This window comes from Rana temporaria, chromosome 8 (assembly GCF_905171775.1).
Source record: "Rana temporaria chromosome 8, aRanTem1.1, whole genome shotgun sequence".
NCBI classification, from domain to species: Eukaryota; Metazoa; Chordata; class Amphibia; order Anura; family Ranidae; genus Rana; species Rana temporaria.
This window is the reverse complement of record NC_053496.1, coordinates 181,822,909-181,839,789: the sequence shown is the minus strand read 5'-3', so window position 1 is coordinate 181,839,789 and position 16,881 is coordinate 181,822,909. Positions and strand designations below refer to the sequence as shown.

At 46.0% G+C, this 16,881-nt stretch overlaps 3 protein-coding genes and 1 long non-coding RNA gene across 4 annotated transcripts in view; 3 read left to right on the top strand and 1 right to left on the bottom strand.

Annotated features, from left to right (window-relative positions):
* Positions 1-2,012, bottom strand: part of LOC120909806 (oocyte zinc finger protein XlCOF7.1-like) — a 39,331-nt gene extending 37,319 nt beyond the window's left edge. Inside the window, exons 1-3 of the mRNA XM_040321536.1 lie at positions 1,865-2,012; positions 1,712-1,762; positions 317-455 (exon numbers count right to left, since the gene is read on the bottom strand). Of these exons, the coding sequence (XP_040177470.1) occupies positions 317-455; positions 1,712-1,762; positions 1,865-1,963 (289 nt within the window). The 5' untranslated portion in view covers positions 1,964-2,012. The remainder of the gene's footprint in view (positions 1-316; positions 456-1,711; positions 1,763-1,864) is intronic.
* LOC120910202 (gastrula zinc finger protein XlCGF26.1-like) overlaps positions 1-16,881 on the top strand; it is a 1,148,070-nt gene that overhangs the window by 625,144 nt on the left and 506,045 nt on the right. The gene's annotated exons all lie outside the window — the stretch shown is intronic.
* LOC120910213 lies at positions 7,168-9,061 on the top strand. Its single transcript, XR_005741416.1, has 3 exons — positions 7,168-7,272; positions 8,750-8,936; positions 9,023-9,061. It is a non-coding gene; the product is annotated as an uncharacterized LOC120910213 (long non-coding RNA).
* Positions 9,314-13,922, top strand: LOC120910039 (gastrula zinc finger protein XlCGF57.1-like). The gene is made up of 4 exons (XM_040321889.1): positions 9,314-9,351; positions 9,442-9,654; positions 9,783-9,924; positions 10,724-13,922. The coding sequence occupies exons 2-4, from the start codon at positions 9,514-9,516 to the stop codon at positions 12,211-12,213; spliced, it is 1,773 nt and encodes a 590-aa protein (XP_040177823.1). The 5' UTR covers positions 9,314-9,351; positions 9,442-9,513; the 3' UTR covers positions 12,214-13,922.

The window sequence follows — 16,881 nt, the reverse complement described above, 5'->3', positions numbered from 1 at the left end:
ATATATTTTTTGTGGGCCCCCCAACGAATCAGTGGCCGGTGAGTGTATACGCTCACTAACGTCTGTTGGAAAAGCTATATTAAATGTTGATTTATAAAATTATCTTCCAGATCAAGAAGGAATTCTTTTATCCCTGTAGGAGCCAAGTGGGCAAAGCTCCGAGTTGTCTACCTTCTTCGGGATCTGCTGTAGGTTTAGGATTGGGCTTCAGTTTTTCTCTTCGTAGACATCTTTTTCAGTCCATGTAAATCCATACTTTATACTCATAGAAGTAAAACAAAAATGGCAACTGCTTTTGGATTTATTCATGACTTACTTGTGTCCGCGTGTAGAGAAGGTTCCTCTTGTTTAATCATCTCCTCCCCCTCCTCCATAGACTGCTGATCTCCACTCACCAACGTCTCTTCTTCTTCTTCCTCTTTAATCTCAACTTTGATCTCTTTCAGTTCTTCATCCTAAACCCCAAAGATGAAAAAAAACATAACATCTGGATGAGTCACAGCTAATAATAAGATATAGATAGAAGAATATCATGTCATAGAACTAGTTTTGAGTTATTTTTGCCAAGTTTCATCTACATGGTCATTCTCCGTTACGGTTGCCACCTGTCCAGGATTCACCCGGACAGTTTGGGTTTTAGATCAAGTGTTTGGGTTTTAGTCCACCTAAACCCCAGACACAGCAGTGGCAGCCCTGTAGCACCAGTCCTCCTATCGCCCTTTCATCAACTTCCAGTGATTTTAATTATATTGGTGGGGGGGGGGGCACTTTAACTGGGGTACAGACTTGGCTGCGGGATTGTACTTGGAGACAGATTGACCTGGAGGGATTATACTGGGGGGACAGACTGACCTGGGGAGAGCTGTACTGGGGGGGGGGGGGCAGACTGACCTGGGGGAGAGCTGTACTGGGGGGGGCAGACTGATCTGGGGGAGAGCTGTACTGGGGGGGGGGCAGACTGACCTGGGGGAGAGAGCTGTACTGGGGGACAGACTGACCTTGGGGGAGAGCTGTAATGGGGGAAAGACTGACCTTGGGGAGAGCTGTACTGGGGGGACACTGACCTGGGGGAGAGCTGTACTGGGGGACAGACTGACCTGGGGGAGAGCTGTACTGGGGGGACAGACTGACCTGGGGGAGAGCTGTACTGGGGGGACAGACTGACCTGGGGGGACAGACTGACCTGGGGGAGAGCTGTACTGGGGGACAGACTGACCTTGGGGGGAGAGCTGTACTGGGGGACAGACTGACCTTGGGGGGAGAGCTGTACTGGGGGACAGACTGACCTTGGGGGGAGAGCTGTACTGGGGGACAGACTGACCTTGGGGGGGGGGGGGGGGGAGAGAGCTGTACTGGGGGACAGACTGACCTTGGGGGGAGAGCTGTACTGGGGGACAGACTGACCTTGGGGGGAGAGCTGTACTGGGGGAAAGACTGACCTTGGGGGGAGAGCTGTACTGGGGGACAGACTGACCTTGTTTGATTTAACTATGCTCTTTAAGCTTTTCTCATTATTAACACAATTTTGTCACACCCAGGTCTTTTACAATCCTATAGTGTAAACTGCGGAAAAAATAATTGCTGTGCGCCGCTAAAGTGTTCAGGTTTGGCTTGATGAAAAGGTGGCAACCCTATTCTCCGTACAGTTGTGATCTTCCTGGGAATACAGAGGACCTCTCTCCTCCTCCATAGACTGCTGATCTCCACTCACCAACATCTCTTCTTCTTCCTCTTTAATGGTGATCTCCTTCAATTCTTCATCCTACACCCCAAAGAGAAAACGTTTTAGTATCAGGGGATTACATAGAAAAATGTTCTCTCATAGATATAATTTTGAGGGTTTTTCTTGCCCAGTCCCATCTACCTGATCATCCTCTGTAGAGTTCGGATGTTCCTGGGTGGAACCTGAAGAACACAGAGGACCTTCCTCCTCCATAGACTGCTGATCTCCACTCACCAACATCTCTTCTTCTTCTTCTTTTACCTCAACTTTGATGTCTTTCAGTTCGTAAGCCTAAACCCCAAAGATGATAGAAACATTTATAAAAAATAAACAAGAGAAGAACATCCTCTCATGGCTTAGAATACATTTTTAGGTCTATTCTACCTGATGATAGTGAGAGATGGTGTGACCTTCCTGTGTGGGATCCCGGGAATACAGAGGACGGGGACATCTCTCTGGTGGGTTCCCATTACTGGATCCATCTGTAGGAAACACACACACTGACTGAATACATTGTTTCTATGTGTTTATCAGATGATGGGGGATCTAGGTGGAGCCTCCATACTGCTCTCTCCTTTACAATAAAGTCTCCTCTTACCCGGTGATGTGAGGGGCGGCTGATTCTCCATCATGACGTCCTTGTAGAGATCCTTGTGTCCTTCTAAATACTCCCACTCCTCCATGGAGAAATAGACAGTGACATCCTGACACCTTATAGGAACCTGACACACACAATGATACAGTCACCATGTTGTCTCCAAATATCACCCAAACTGTCCTCTCCACTCCTCCCAAGACCTCCTGCACTCTAGCTCCCTTGGTTCCTATCCCCATGGTCATTCCCCAGGACTTCTCCAGAGCCTCTCCCATCCTCTGGAACTCACTACCCCAATCTGTCTGGTTATCTCTTACTCTGTCCACCTTAAGGCGATCCCTGAAAACTCATCTCTTCAGGGAGGCCTATCCTGCCTTTGGCTAACAACCGACTCTTCTAGGAACAAAAATCGTCTCTGGACAGCCGCATTCTGAACAAATTGTAGGCTTTATTAAAAGAAGGACAGCACTACAAGTCACAGCAAAATAAAATAAAACCCGACCGCTGACGCGTTTCGCACTGAAACTAGTGCTTAGTCATAGCTATGGGGCAAGCGACTCTTCTACTTCCCTCCACAGTTCATCCCTCTCAGTTACTACCTTTTATTTTACCAGCCCCTCCCTATTAGATTGTAAGCTCACAGGATCAGGGTCTTCCTAACCCTCTTGTATTGATGTGTATTGTCTCCCTTTATATAGAAAAGCACTGTGGAGACTGTTGGCCCTGTTTAATAATAGTAATAATAATAATACTGTCTTATTACCTCTTCTGCTGCCAGTTCCAGCAATGTCTCCTCTCTACTTCCTTCCCACTCACCTCTCGCCTGGATATTCCTGTTTATACTCTGACATCACTTCCTGTCTACCATAGAGACTGTCTGTTTGTACCCGACATCACTTCCTGCTCTTGCGTTCTATTGAAAATACATGAGATCATCACCTTGTGTTGATTAGAAGTAGTGCAGTCTATGTTACGTTCCATCATTTAGCCCATCATAATAGGTCACAGTTGATTACACCTCCAGATCAAATCCAGACAATAAAAGAATGAAACAAAAATCATCAGTTTGATAGAGTTTTATTATTTATAAATGAAAAACAAAAAGAACAACAACAACAAAAAAACCTGAACCGTGAAATACAACATATAAGGGGGGAATCACAAAGCTTTAAAGCGGAGTTCCGGCCACAATTTCACTTTTTATATATAAATACCCCTGTAATACACAAGCTTAATGTATTCTAGTAAAGTTAGTCTGTAAACTAAGGTCCGTTTTGTTAGGGTGTTACAGCATTTAGACACTTTATAAAATAGAAATTGACTGGGGCCATCTTAAGTGTGGGCATCATGAAGCCAGACTGTATGACTTCCTGGATTTCAGCCTTGCAGATCTTGCACATGCTCAGTGCTGCACAAGCAGTGTCAGATCAGGTTTCAGCACCTGTGCTGTCCAAGTCACATGATTCTTTGAGACTGGGGAATGCACAGACTCCTGGAAAGTTACACCCACTACATTCCCAGGAGTCTGTGCGGTGTAGGTTAGGAAGCATTAAGCACCTAGGTGCAGGAAGTGGGAAGATTAACTATTCTGCCTAGCAACAACACTTTGAAGGCATCTAAAAAAAAAAAAAAATTCGTAAAGGACTAAAGACATTTTTTTAAAACTACTGATGTAATGTTATATTTATGGGTGGAACTCCACTTTAATACAAGTTAGAAGGATCGGTATTTTAACCATTCGACTGTAACTTTTAATTCACAGTGAACATTTTATGGATATATTTTAACATTATTATTAACAAAGTAACAGTTAAAGGACCTGACAAGAATGTCCATTGCTTTAGAGCAGAGGTCTCCAAACTGTGGTCCACGGGCTGAATGTGGCCCTTTGCTTTCCTTTATCCTGCCCTCGGGGGCCCCATTCCTCCTAATGATATACTGGGGCACTATTCCTCTCAATGGCACCACCAATGGGATACTATTCCTTCCAATGGCACCACCGATGGGATACTATTCCTTCCAATGGCACCACCGATGGGGTACTATTCCTCTCAATGCCACCACCGATGGGGTACTATTCCTTCCAATAGCACCACCGATGGGGTACTATTCCTTCCAATGGCACCACCGATGGGGTACTATTCCTTCCAATGGCACCACCGATGGGGTACTATTCCTCTCAATGCCACCACCGATGGGGTACTATTCCTTCCAATGGCACCACCGATGGGATACTATTCCTTCCAATGCCACCACCGATGGGTTACTATGCCTTTCAACAGTACCACCGATGGGATACTATTCCTTCCAATGGCACCACTGATCGGGTACTATTCCTTCCAATGGCACCACCAATGGGATACTATTACTTCCAATGGCACAACCGATGGGGTACTATTGCTTCCAATGGCACCACCGATAGGGTACTATTTTTTCCAATGGCACCACCGATAGGGTACTATTTTTTCCAATGGCACCACTGATGGGGTACTATTCCTTGCAATGGCACCATCAATTGGATACTATTCCTTCCAATGGCACCACTGATGGGGTACTATTCCTTCCAATGGCACCACGTATGGGGCACTATTCCTCCCAATGACTCCACTAATGAGGCACTATTCCTCTAATACCAATGACGGGGCACTGTTCCCTATCCTACTGACCAAGTCTGAGGCATTGTTTACTCCCACTGACGTTAGGGCATAGTCTACTCCCGGGGGACCACAGTCCGGCCCCTTTAATGTATGAAGGACAATAAATTGGCCCTTTGTTTAGAAAGTTTGGAGACCCCTGGTTTCTAGATAATAGAGCCTACCGAGCCAGTGCACGTGCAGGGTCCTAATTCTGTTCCGAGTTCTATGGATCGTTCTGCATGCATGTGCATTCCTGTGAACACGGTTTTCCTGACAGCCTGTCTTTAAAGAGGAAGTAAACCTTGATGGGTTTTACTTCCTATTTTTCCCCTGCAAAGTAAAAGTATAAAGGGATAGTATGCATCGAACGAGATGGCCTGGCTTGCAGTCTCCGCTCTAATTCACCCCAAAGGTGTTCTATGGGGTTGAGGTCAGGACTCTGTGTGGGCCAGTCAAGTTCCTCCACCCCCAAACTCGCTCATCCATCTCTTTATGGACCTTGCTTTGTGCGCAGTCATATTGGAACGGGAAAGGACCATCCCCAAACTGTTCCAACAAAGTTGGGAGCGTGAAATTGTCAAAAATGTCTTGGTATGCCGACACCTGAAAAACAACCCCTGAAAAACAACCCCATACCATAATCCCCCTAATATTCACTAATGTCTTCCTGTTTCTCCTCCCAGTGGTGCCATTGGAAGGAATAGTTCCCCTAATCAGGAAGCGGGTACTAAGACCCGATTGGCCAGGAGTCCTAAGACCCGATTGGCCGCAAGTCCTAAAGCCTCGTACACACGATCAGTCCATCCGATGAGAACGGTCTGAAGGACCGTTGTCATAGGTTAACCGATGAAGCTGACTGATGGTCCGTCGCGCCTACACACCATTGGTTAAAAAAAACGATCGTGTCAGAACGCGGTGACGTAAAACACAACGACATGCTGAAAAAAATTAGGTTCAATGCTTCCAAGCATGCGCCGACTTGATTCTGAGCATACGTGGATGGATGTGCCTACTAACGATCGGTTTTGACCTATCGGTTAGGAATCCATCGGTTAAATTTAAAGCAAGTTTGCTTTTCTTTAACCTATGGATAAATAACTTATGGGGCCCACACACGATCGGTTTTGACCGATGAAAACGGTCCATCAGACCGGTGTCCTCTGGTTAACCTATTGTGTATACGAGGCCTAAGTTCTGATTGTAAAATGTGAACTATTGCGCTACTTAAGTTAACGTGAAAGTAGATGAAGTGAGTAAGTGGCGTGAAAGCAGCTAGGTCTAGCGTGTTCACTGTACACAAAGATGAAGGAATAAAAAATAATAATGACAAGCGCTAATCACTGAAAAAATCACTGCAAGAATTACAACATAAAAATAATATGGATTATCCATTTATGTTATGATATTTTACTATATTTTTATGTTGTAAATCTTGCAGTGATTTTTTCAGTGATTAGCGCTTGTCATTATTATTTTTTAATCCTAAGTTCTGATTGGCCGGGAGGAGAAGCGACCGCTGGGACTTGGGAGGAGACGCAGGGGGGAAGCCGCCAAAGCCGCGACCTGGATGGGGTAAGTGTGTGGCTGGCAGGGGGCGATTGAGCAATGGGGGGGGGGGGGGCGGTGAGCAAGCAAGCATCAGGGGTGGTTGGTGGGATGGCTGGCTGGGGGGGCCACAGCTTCCCCTTTCAAAGAAAATTGAGCAGCAGCTGCCCCAGTTATTTTAGGAAAAGAGAAGAAAAAAATATGCATAGAGGAAAAAGCTATATATAGGCAGTGCAGGAGTATTTTATTTATTTTTTGCTTTTTGTTTTTAGGTATTGCATTGTGAATAATGACAGCAAAATGCATTTTTTTCCCCCAAATATTTTAGTATTTATTCCTAATTAAAAAAAAAAGGAAATACAAGTATTAAAATGTATCTTTGTTGATAAAATGTATAAAATATAATTATATAAAATGTATCTGTAGATAAAATGTATCAAATATAATTACATAAAATGTATACAAATTACTGGCCTATCTGTCGCCCCCCCTCCCGCCCAAAAAATATGTTATAGTAGACTACAAACTCTTAAAGGTATACCAAGACACCACCAAAATGAGAGGGAAAAAAACACTCTGGGAGTCGAGGGAATTTAAAAAGGCGCAGGCACTCAGAGGGTTAAAAAAAAAAAAAAGCTTGCCTGCAGTTTGTAGTTTGGCCATCGGGTGGCGATGTGAGATTACACAGGAAGCTGACAAAAAAAAAAACCTAGGGAAATGGTTGGGGTCGGCGGAGTGGAGAGGAGACGGTGCTGGAAGTGGCAGTAGAGGAGGTAATAAGATCTTATTTTCTATTCATATCCCTCTCCCTGTATATAATCTGCGATTAGACGCACGCACGTACGTACATATCGCAGTGATAAGTGAACGGTGTAGATGTGAGGAACACAATTCCAGGTTCCTGGCTTCGACCAAACATGGAGGTTGCAATGGTGACCGTGAGGGCCATGACTGGCTTATAGTTATATGAGGAGGAGTGGGGGAAGGGAGTTGGATATTCCGGGGACTGGTTGGGGGACACACTTTGGACGCTAAAGGACCTTCACATGAACCACCAACGATGGAGGACGTCTGTGAGGGGCTCAGGTCTGCTCCTCTCTTCTGTCATGTGGGGGGGCTCCTCTCTTCTGTCCTCTGTCAGGGGGGTTCTCTCTTTTGTCCTCTGTCCTCTGTGGGGGGGCTCTGCTCCTCTGTGGGGGGGGGGGGGGGCGGCGGCGGCGGCTCAGATCTGCTGTCCTCTATGGGGGGGCTTTCTTCTGTCCTTTGTGGGGGGGCTCTCCTCTGTGAGGGGCTCCTCTTTTCTGTCCTCTGTGGGGGGGCTCCGCTCCTCTGTCCTCTGTGGGGGGGCTCCGCTCCTCTGTGGGGGGGCTCAGCTCCTCTTTTCTGTCCTCCTGGGGGGGGCTCCTCTTTTCTGTCCTCTATGGGGGGCTCTGCTCCTCTGTGAGGGGGGCTCCGCTCCTCTGTCCTCTGTGGGGGGCTCTGCTCATCTGTCCTCTGTGGGGGGCTCTGCTCCTCTGTGGGGGGATCCTCTTTTCTGTCCTCTGGGGGAGGCTCCTCTTTTCTGTCCTCTATGGGGGGCTCTCCTCTGTGGGGGGCTCAGCTCTGCTCCTCTGTGGGGGGGGCTCAGCTCCTCTTTTTTCTGTCCTCTGGGGGGGGCTCCTCTTTTCTGTCCTCTATGGGGGGCTCTGCTCCTCTGTGGGGGGCTCTGCTCCTCTGTGAGGGGGGCTCTCCTCTGTGGTGTGCTTCCCTATGCTTCTCTGCCCTCTGTGGGGGGCTCTGCTCCTCTGTGGGGGGCTCTGCTCCTTCGTGGGGGGCTCAGCTCTGCCCTCTGTGGGGGGGGCTCAGCTCCTCTTTTTTCTGTCCTCTATGGGGGGCTCTGCTCCTCTGTGAGGGGGGCTCTCCTCTGTCCTCTGTGGTATCCATTATCCTATGCTCCTCTGTGGGGGGCTCAGCTCTGCTCCTCTGTGGGGGCTCAGCTCTGCTCTTCTGCCCTTTGTGGAGGGCTCTGCCCTTTGTGGGGGGCTCAGCTCTGCCCTTTGTGGAGAGCTCAGCTCTGCTCCTCTGCCCTTTGTGGGGGGCTCAGCTCTGCTTCTCTGCCCTGAAGAGTTGTGTCCCTCCCGGACTTTCTCAAAGGTCTTTCACTTATTATAATGTGGTGGCATCCAGCCTTGAATTAGAGACGTATTCAGATTTTGTATTTTTTTTTGTGTGGTTATTTGTACTGATTTGCTAATTTACTTCCGTCTACAGGTCCACTTCAGTGAAAATGTAAATTGTCATGATCTACTTTTATGTAGTGTTATGAAGGAGTGAAGAAGGCAGAAAGCAGAAATCCCCCCATGTGCCATTCCCACCTCACTCCCTGATACCTGAGAGGAACACCAACAAGAACCTTCCCAAGGTCACCAACAAGATCGCTGAGCTGCTAACAGGAGAGGTGAGCGGTGCCGGGAATTCTGGGACATTATCCAGTAACAGACAAGGGGTGTGTCTGGATGGTGACTGTATCATTGTGTGTGTCAGGTTCCTATAAGGTGTCAGGATGTCACTGTCTATTTCTCCATGGAGGAGTGGAAGTATTTAGAAGGACACAAGGATCTCTACAAGGACATCATGATGGAGAATCAGCCGCCCCTCACATCACCGGGTAAGAGGAGACTTTATTGTAAAGGAGAGAGCAGTACGGAGGCTCCACCTAGATCCCCCATCATCTGATAAACACATAGAAACAATGTATTCAGTCAGTGTGTGTGTTTCCTACAGATGGATCCAGTAATGGGAACCCACCAGAGAGATGCCCCCATCCTCTGGATTCCACACAGGAAGGTAACACCATCCCTCACCATCATCAGGTAGGTGGTTAACAATCCATTAATGGTCATGTTACGCTCTTAATAGGAGTTGCACTGTTTCATTTAGGATTATTTCCATTATATATTCAGAGTGGAAGCCTGAGCAATTTGAATGTTGCTGTCAAAGAAGAGATCAAAGAGGAGGAGGAGGAGGTTGGTGTGATGGACAAGTTTTTAGAAGGACACACGGATATCAACATGACAGAACCATCCGTTGACCAAAATCCTTCAGAGAGTTGTCCCAGTCTTTCTCGTTCTTTGGATGGTACACAAGAAGGTCACAACTACACGCATAATTATCAGGTAAATTGGACTGAGCGTTTTAGGGCGTGAAAGTGCCTCAAAACTCTGAGTTGATCCTTCAAGCCAATGTTCTTCTATGCAGTGTCACAATTCTTATACAAGTATTTTGTATCATTTTATGGTCTCAGAATGAAGACCACATGGATATAAAGGCTGAGGTGAAGGAGGAAGAAGGAAATCAAAATGTGAAGGATGATCAACATTCTACGAAGGAGGATGGGATTTTGGTGGAGATTAAGGAGGAGGAATCCTCTCTGGATACAAGTTCAGGTAAACAAATTCTAAATGCAGAAAAAAACATTTACAGTACAGTATATGCTTAATTTTTAACGTCATGTTCCCAACAAATGAGGAGGAGATACTGTACACCATATGAAAGGTCCATCTCCATTCCTCAATATAACGTCATGTTCCCAACAAATGAGGTGGAGATACTGTACACCATATGAAAGGTCCATCTCCATTCCCCAATATAATGTCATGTTCCCAACAAATGTGTTCAGTAAGGAAACAAATTGAGGAGACTTAGAGGATGACCATAACATCGTCGATGTATCTATTCCATAGCTAAATGTTTCATATAAAGGGTCCATCTCCATTCCTCAATATAACGTCATGTTCCCAACAAATGAGAAGGAGTTATTGTACACCATATGAAAGGTCCATCTCCATTCCTCAATATAACGTCATGTTCCCAACAAATGAGGAGGAGATACTGTACACCATATGAAAGATCCATCTCCATTCCTCAATATAACGTCATGTTCCCAATAAATGAGGAGGAGATACTGTACACCATATGAAAGGTCCATCTCCATTCCTCAATATAATGTCATGTTCCCAAAAAATGCGTTCAGTAAGGAAAAAAATTGAGGAGACTTAGAGGATGACCATAACAACATCATCGATGTATCTACTCCACAGCTAAATGTTCCATATAAAGGGTCCATCTCCATTCCTCAATATAACGTCATGTTCCCAACAAACCCGAAGAGATCTGTAAAAACAATTCTGTAATAGGTCAATATACTTGAATGTATTTCACTAATAAATTCCTTTTTACCAGCAGATGGACATGGTGCCAATGAGAAGACACACCCAGAGGAACCTCCATTTTTATGTTCAGAATGCGGGAAATTTTTCACATCAGAGGCCGATTTTACCAGACATCAAAAACGTCACGTTGAAGTGTGGCACTATACATGTAAAGAGTGTGGCAAATCTTTCCAAAAGAGGTCGCAGTTTACCAGACATATGAGGAATCACACCAACGAGAGGCCCCACTCATGCTCGGAGTGCTCTCGAAGTTTTAAATTGAAGAGTCATCTGATGGCACATCTCAGACTTCACAGAGGCGACACCCCTTTCTCGTGCGTGAATTGCGGAAAATCTTTTACATCCAGATCGCGGCTTTTTAGGCATCGGATGTATCACATTGGCGTGCGGCCCTATTCGTGTTCGGAGTGCGGGAAGTCTTTCACTGAAAAGTTCATGCTTGTTCATCACATGAGAGTTCACACCGGCGAGAGGCCTTATCCTTGCCCGGAGTGCGGTCAACGTTTTAAGGATAAAAGCGTTCTGAAGGGACATCTGAGGGTTCACACCGGAGAGACCCCCTTCCAGTGCCCTACGTGCGGGAAATGTTTTACGCGGAAAGATATCCTCACCATCCACCAAAGGAGCCACTTGGACAAATTGCCGTACACGTGCGAAGAGTGCGGGAAAGGTTTTACGTGGAAGAGTACCTTCATCAGTCACCAGAAGACCCACACTGGCGAGCAGCCTTTTTGCTGCACAGAATGCGGCAAACGGTTCAGCCAAAGATCTTCTCTTTCGCAGCATCTGAAGCTTCACTCAGAGGAAGGTTCCTTGGCATGTGAAGAGTGCGGGAAATCATTTCAAACAAAATATGAACTTGGCGTTCATCAGAGAGGTCACACAGGCCAGGAGATCTTTTCATGTTCGGAGTGCGACAGATGTTTTTTGCAGAAGGGACACCTTCTTATCCACCAGAGGAGTCACACGGGCGAGCGACCCTATACCTGTCCGGAGTGCGGCAAATGTTTCTCACGGAAAGGAAACCTCCTTACGCACCAGAGGATCCACACAGGCGAGCGTCCTTTTTCCTGCTCGGAGTGTGGGAAGAGTTTCCCTCAAAAAGGATATCTGATTCAACACCAGAAAAGCCATGAGGGCGATCGCCCTTACTCCTGCCTGGAGTGCGTGAAGAACTTCAAAACCAAATCTGAACTCCTCCTGCACCAGAGAGGTCACAGCGGCGGGCAGGTCTTCACCTGCCAAGAGTGCGAGAGGTCCTTCCTGAAGAAGTGGCAACTTATCGAACACCAACGGGTTCACACCGGCGAAAAACCTTTTTCCTGTTCGGAGTGCGGGAGACATTTCTCGCACAAGGCGAGCCTCAAAACTCATCAGAAGCTTCACACTGGCGAGAAGCCATTTTCCTGTTCGGAGTGCGGGAAAAGTTTCTTGCAGAAAGGACATTTAACGAAACATTATAAAACCCACGCCCGTTCGTGCCAGCCGAAAAATGTTTCTTAGCCTTTTTACAGGATGGGTTATTATTTTCATGGCTTATGTGAGAAGGATCTAAGGCTTGTTCTTCAAAAACTGATCTTCGGAGTTTTCAAGAGTTGATCATCTCCAAGGAATCCAATGAGAGCTGTAATGTCTCTGCTGGGCAAATTTGGTCCTCAAATATTTATAATTAGATTTCTTGATTTTCAGATTTAAGACTTGAGGAATATGTGTAGTAATTCCACTGTATGAGTCAAAGGTCTGACCAGGTTCCAAGCTAGGTCTTCTGTTCTTTGTTTATCTCTCAGAAATTTGCATGAAATAATAAAGAATTACAATTGGCACAACTCAAACCCAGCGTGTAGAATGACGGGAGAAAAGACCACCATTTAAAAATAATCTTCCAATTTCTAAGAGATTGGGGGGGGGGGGGTGGAAGGACATACGGAAGGTTGATGGGGTTCAGAGGCATCAGTTATAATTGCCGAAGGCATAGACCGTCCTGTAGGACAAAACTTACCTTTGACGATCCTTTTCAGTCCTTTGGTTACCAAGACCTTCATTTGACAATCGTGTTCAGTCCTTTGGCTACCAAGCCCTGGTGGAACATCTTGGCAAGACATTCTTTTTAATGGTCCAGTTCAGTCATTTGTCTACTAGGTGCAGCTGTTAAATCTTGGAAAGACCTACCTTTGATGGTCCTGTTCAGCCCTTTAGCTACAAATCTTTTGACAAATGAAGGTCTTAAAGTTAACCAGTACTAAGCCATAGTAGAAAACCTTGACAAGACCTCTGACAGATCAGTTTAGTCCTTTGACTAGCACGCCCTGGTGGAACATCTTGGCAAGACATTATATGTAATGGTACTGTTCAGTCCTTTGTCTACTAAGCCCTGCTGGGAAATCTTGGAAAGACCTACCTTTGGTCCTGTTCAAGCCTTTGGCTACAAATCTTTTTCTGACAAGTCAACCAGTCCAAGCCTGGCCATTTCAAACTGAGCATATAATGGGGTTCAGTAGGGGCAATCTTATTAGAGGGGTGGAGAGTTTATTTAGTCCTCTGGCTACTAAACCCCATTGGAAAATCTTGGCAAGGCCCACCTTTGATAGTCCTGTTCAGCCCTTTGCCTACTAATTTTTTGACAAATGGCGGTCTTCAAGTCAATCTGTCCAAGGCCTCGTACACATGATCGGAATTTCCAATGGAAAAAGTCAGACGGACTTTTTCCATTGGAAATTCCGACCATGTGTATGCCCCCTCGGAGAAATTCCGATTAATTCCATTGGAGATTACATAGAGAACATGTTCTCTTTTCCTCCGATGGAATTCCAATGTAAATTTGGTCAGACAAAGGTCCGATCGTGTGTACAGATCACAAGTGACCATCACAAACTGAGAATGTGCTAGGGTTCAATGGGGGCTATCTTATTAGAGGGGTGGAGAGTTTCTATGATTCTTCTAGAAAGAAGGGCAGCTCAGCAGAGATCCGATTTATGTTTTGGAGATATCAGGGGTCGGTATAAAGAACCACCAAGTGAGCAAACATCTACAGAGCCTTGGGGCAAAGATGAGCACCCTGATTAGGACCTACATTCTAGATCTTTCGGCAGTCCTGTTCAGCCCATTAGCTGTTAATTTTTGATGGTCAAGTAAAGTAAAACGGTTTCAAACGAAATATATATGGAAGTAGAGGTCTCCTCTTCATGTCAAAACGCTGTGTAGATCTACAGATTTGGCAAGCTGGTGTAATTAGCAAATCTCTGTTTTTCCTATAAGAGCCAACTCTGGTCCTGTGCCCTCTTACCTCCCTAATGTCCCCTATTGGTCTATTAATCTGATAAGCAGTCTGACCAATAACGAGGCTCAAAAAGAGACTTGGGTCCAGATTCACAAAGCACTTACGCCGACGTAGTACAAGTTACGCCGACGTAAGTGCAAATGTGCGCAGTCAAATCTGTGCTCCAGACCCACGAACAGATATGCGCCTAAAAACAGGCTACACCCTGCCGACACAACTTGCTTACGGCGGCGTAGGGTGTATGCACATTTAGGCTGGGCGCATAGTGCCGCTCCCATTGATTAGCCATTCAAACATGCAAATGAGGGAAATACGGCGATTCACGAACCTGCGTTTGCCCGGCCCATGCTACACGAGGTGCGCGTAAGTTGTATGTCCGGCGAAAAGTTATTCCCCATAAAGGAGGTGCAACCCAGCAGCAGACATGCTCAGGTCTACACCAGGGAACACAAGCCGGCGTATTTTACGTTGGACGTGTGTCTGGCTGGGCGTAGGTTACGTTCAGTGATCCGGCGTAGCTTAGGCAGTTGTGCCGGCGTGGTTGTGAGCAGGCGCAGTTCGTGATACGTACATGTCTGGCGCTCGGCCCATCATTTGCATGGGGTCACGCCACATTTGCATGGGTCACGCCCACTTCCACCTACGCCGGCGTACGCCTTCGAAACCCACGCCACGCTGTCGCAGCGTTGGGAGCACTGGCTTGCTGAATTCAATGCTTGCCTCTGCGCTGCGTTGGTGTAGCGTACATTGGTTACACGTAATGTGCGTCTTGCTCTGTCAATCTGGGCCTTGATGTTCAGTTAAAAATTCGTAATAAGCAATTCCCTACTCTTAGAAAGGTCCATCATGATCCCACCTCCTAATTAATTGCTGCTGGCCATCATTGCAATAGGGAGAAGGGCTGAGGGACCAGGTCTGACTTTTACAGGAAACCTTGAGACCTTTTAGATAACTTCCGCTTGGTCCATCTCTGGATCTATAGCTATTTTGATGCTGAGGTCTTTTTCTAATTATATGTTGACTTTGAAATGCCCAGATTGGTGATAGGCTTGTTTTTGAGCCTCATTAGTTCCATAGAGGTGCAACCCAACCAAACAGATTACAAGAAATATTAGATTTGTAGAAAGGCATAGTTGAGTGGGGGCACCCGAAAAACACCCCCTGAACTGTAGAAAATTACCTGTTTAGGTTTTGCCTGTAGTGTTTAATACATCCAGAATTTGGTTCCGGTTTGATGGCCATGTCCTGTCCCTTAAGCCCCGTACACACGATTGGGATTCCTGACAGAAATAGTCAGATGGGAGATTTTGGTTGGGAATTCTGACTGTGTGTACGCTCCATCTGACTTTTTCTGTCGGAAAAACTGACAGAAATAGATTGAGAGCTGGTTCTCCATTTTCCCATCGGAATTTCCGACTGACTTTTCCTATTGGAAATCCTGATCATGTGTACGGGGCTTTAGACTGGAAAACAAGCTGAATACAGTCAATGTTCTCCCACTGGTTTACCATATTCCTACACCCTTTACTTGGAGGCCTGTACTGTCAGTCGTCAACCTACAGCTGGTTAATATGGAACATCACCATTAGCACTATCATGACCTCCAGAGGTCAAACCTGGAATATTGCTTCCACCATCACTTTCCATTTGGTCTTGTCTTTTGCCAAGTTGATATTCTGCCATTACCTGGATCCACCACGTTCGTCTCCTCCCTGACCCTTTCTTTACCTTGCTCCCCTCCACAATCTTGCATAGCTCCTCCTACAGCTGAGTTTATTGGGATATGGCCCAAAATAATTTTATTTTCTCATGAATATTGCTTTCAAGACACTTGGTTTTTCTTCATTTTACGTTAATGACTCTGGAGCCACGATCCAAAGAGTCGTGATCCTTCCTTCTCTTTTGTAGATCCATCAAGAGGGAAAACCTTTTTGCCCTACCGGACAACAGTCCAGGCTTGTATTTGTAGAAGTCTTTTTTTCTTTGTGCTTAGAGGAAGATTGTTCCTCATAAGCTCTTTGTATCTCCAGAAACGTTTGGTCTTGGTGATGCCAGCTTAGATGTTAACCTCTGCTGGAGTCAAAGATCAACTGAAAAAAACACCCCATGGTCTACCCCTTCTGTGGTCAGTCCTACACTAGCTAAAGATGAAGTCAGTCAACTGACCAACCACCCCATGGGCATCCCTTTCTGTGGTCAGTCCTACACTAGCTAAAGATGAAGTCAAAGTCAACCGACCAACCACCCCATGGCAGTCCCCTTTTGTGGTCAGGCCTACATTAGCTAAAGATGAAATCAAAATCAACCGACCAACCACCCCATGGGCATCCCCTTCTGTGGTCAGTCCTACACTAGCTAACGATGAAATCAAAGAACAACTGACCAACCACCCCATGGTTGTCCCCTTCTGTGGTGACTCCTACACTAGCTTAAGATGAAGATTTTGGAAATGTGAGATCTGGTGCTCAGATTTTGACCCATAATTGGCCTGTAGTGAATTGCTTTCAATACACTTGTTTTTTCTTCATTTTACTTTAATGACTTTTTGGAGCCGTGATCCAAAGAGTCATGATCCTTCTTTTTGTAGAGCCAATGAGAGGGAAAACCTTGTTGCTGTACCGGAGAACAGACCAGGCTTGTATTTGTAGAAGTCTTTTCTCTGTGCTTAGAGGAAGATTGTTCCTCATAAGCCCTTTGTATCTCCAGAAACTTTGGTCTTGGTGATTCCAACAGTAATGTCAACCTTGGCATTGATGGCAACCCCATTATGTGGTCAGTCCTACACTAGCTAAAGATGAAGTAACCGTCAACTGACCAACCACCCCATGGTTGTCCCTTTCTGTGGTCAGTCCTACACTAGCTAAAGATGAAATCAAAATAAACTGACCAACCAA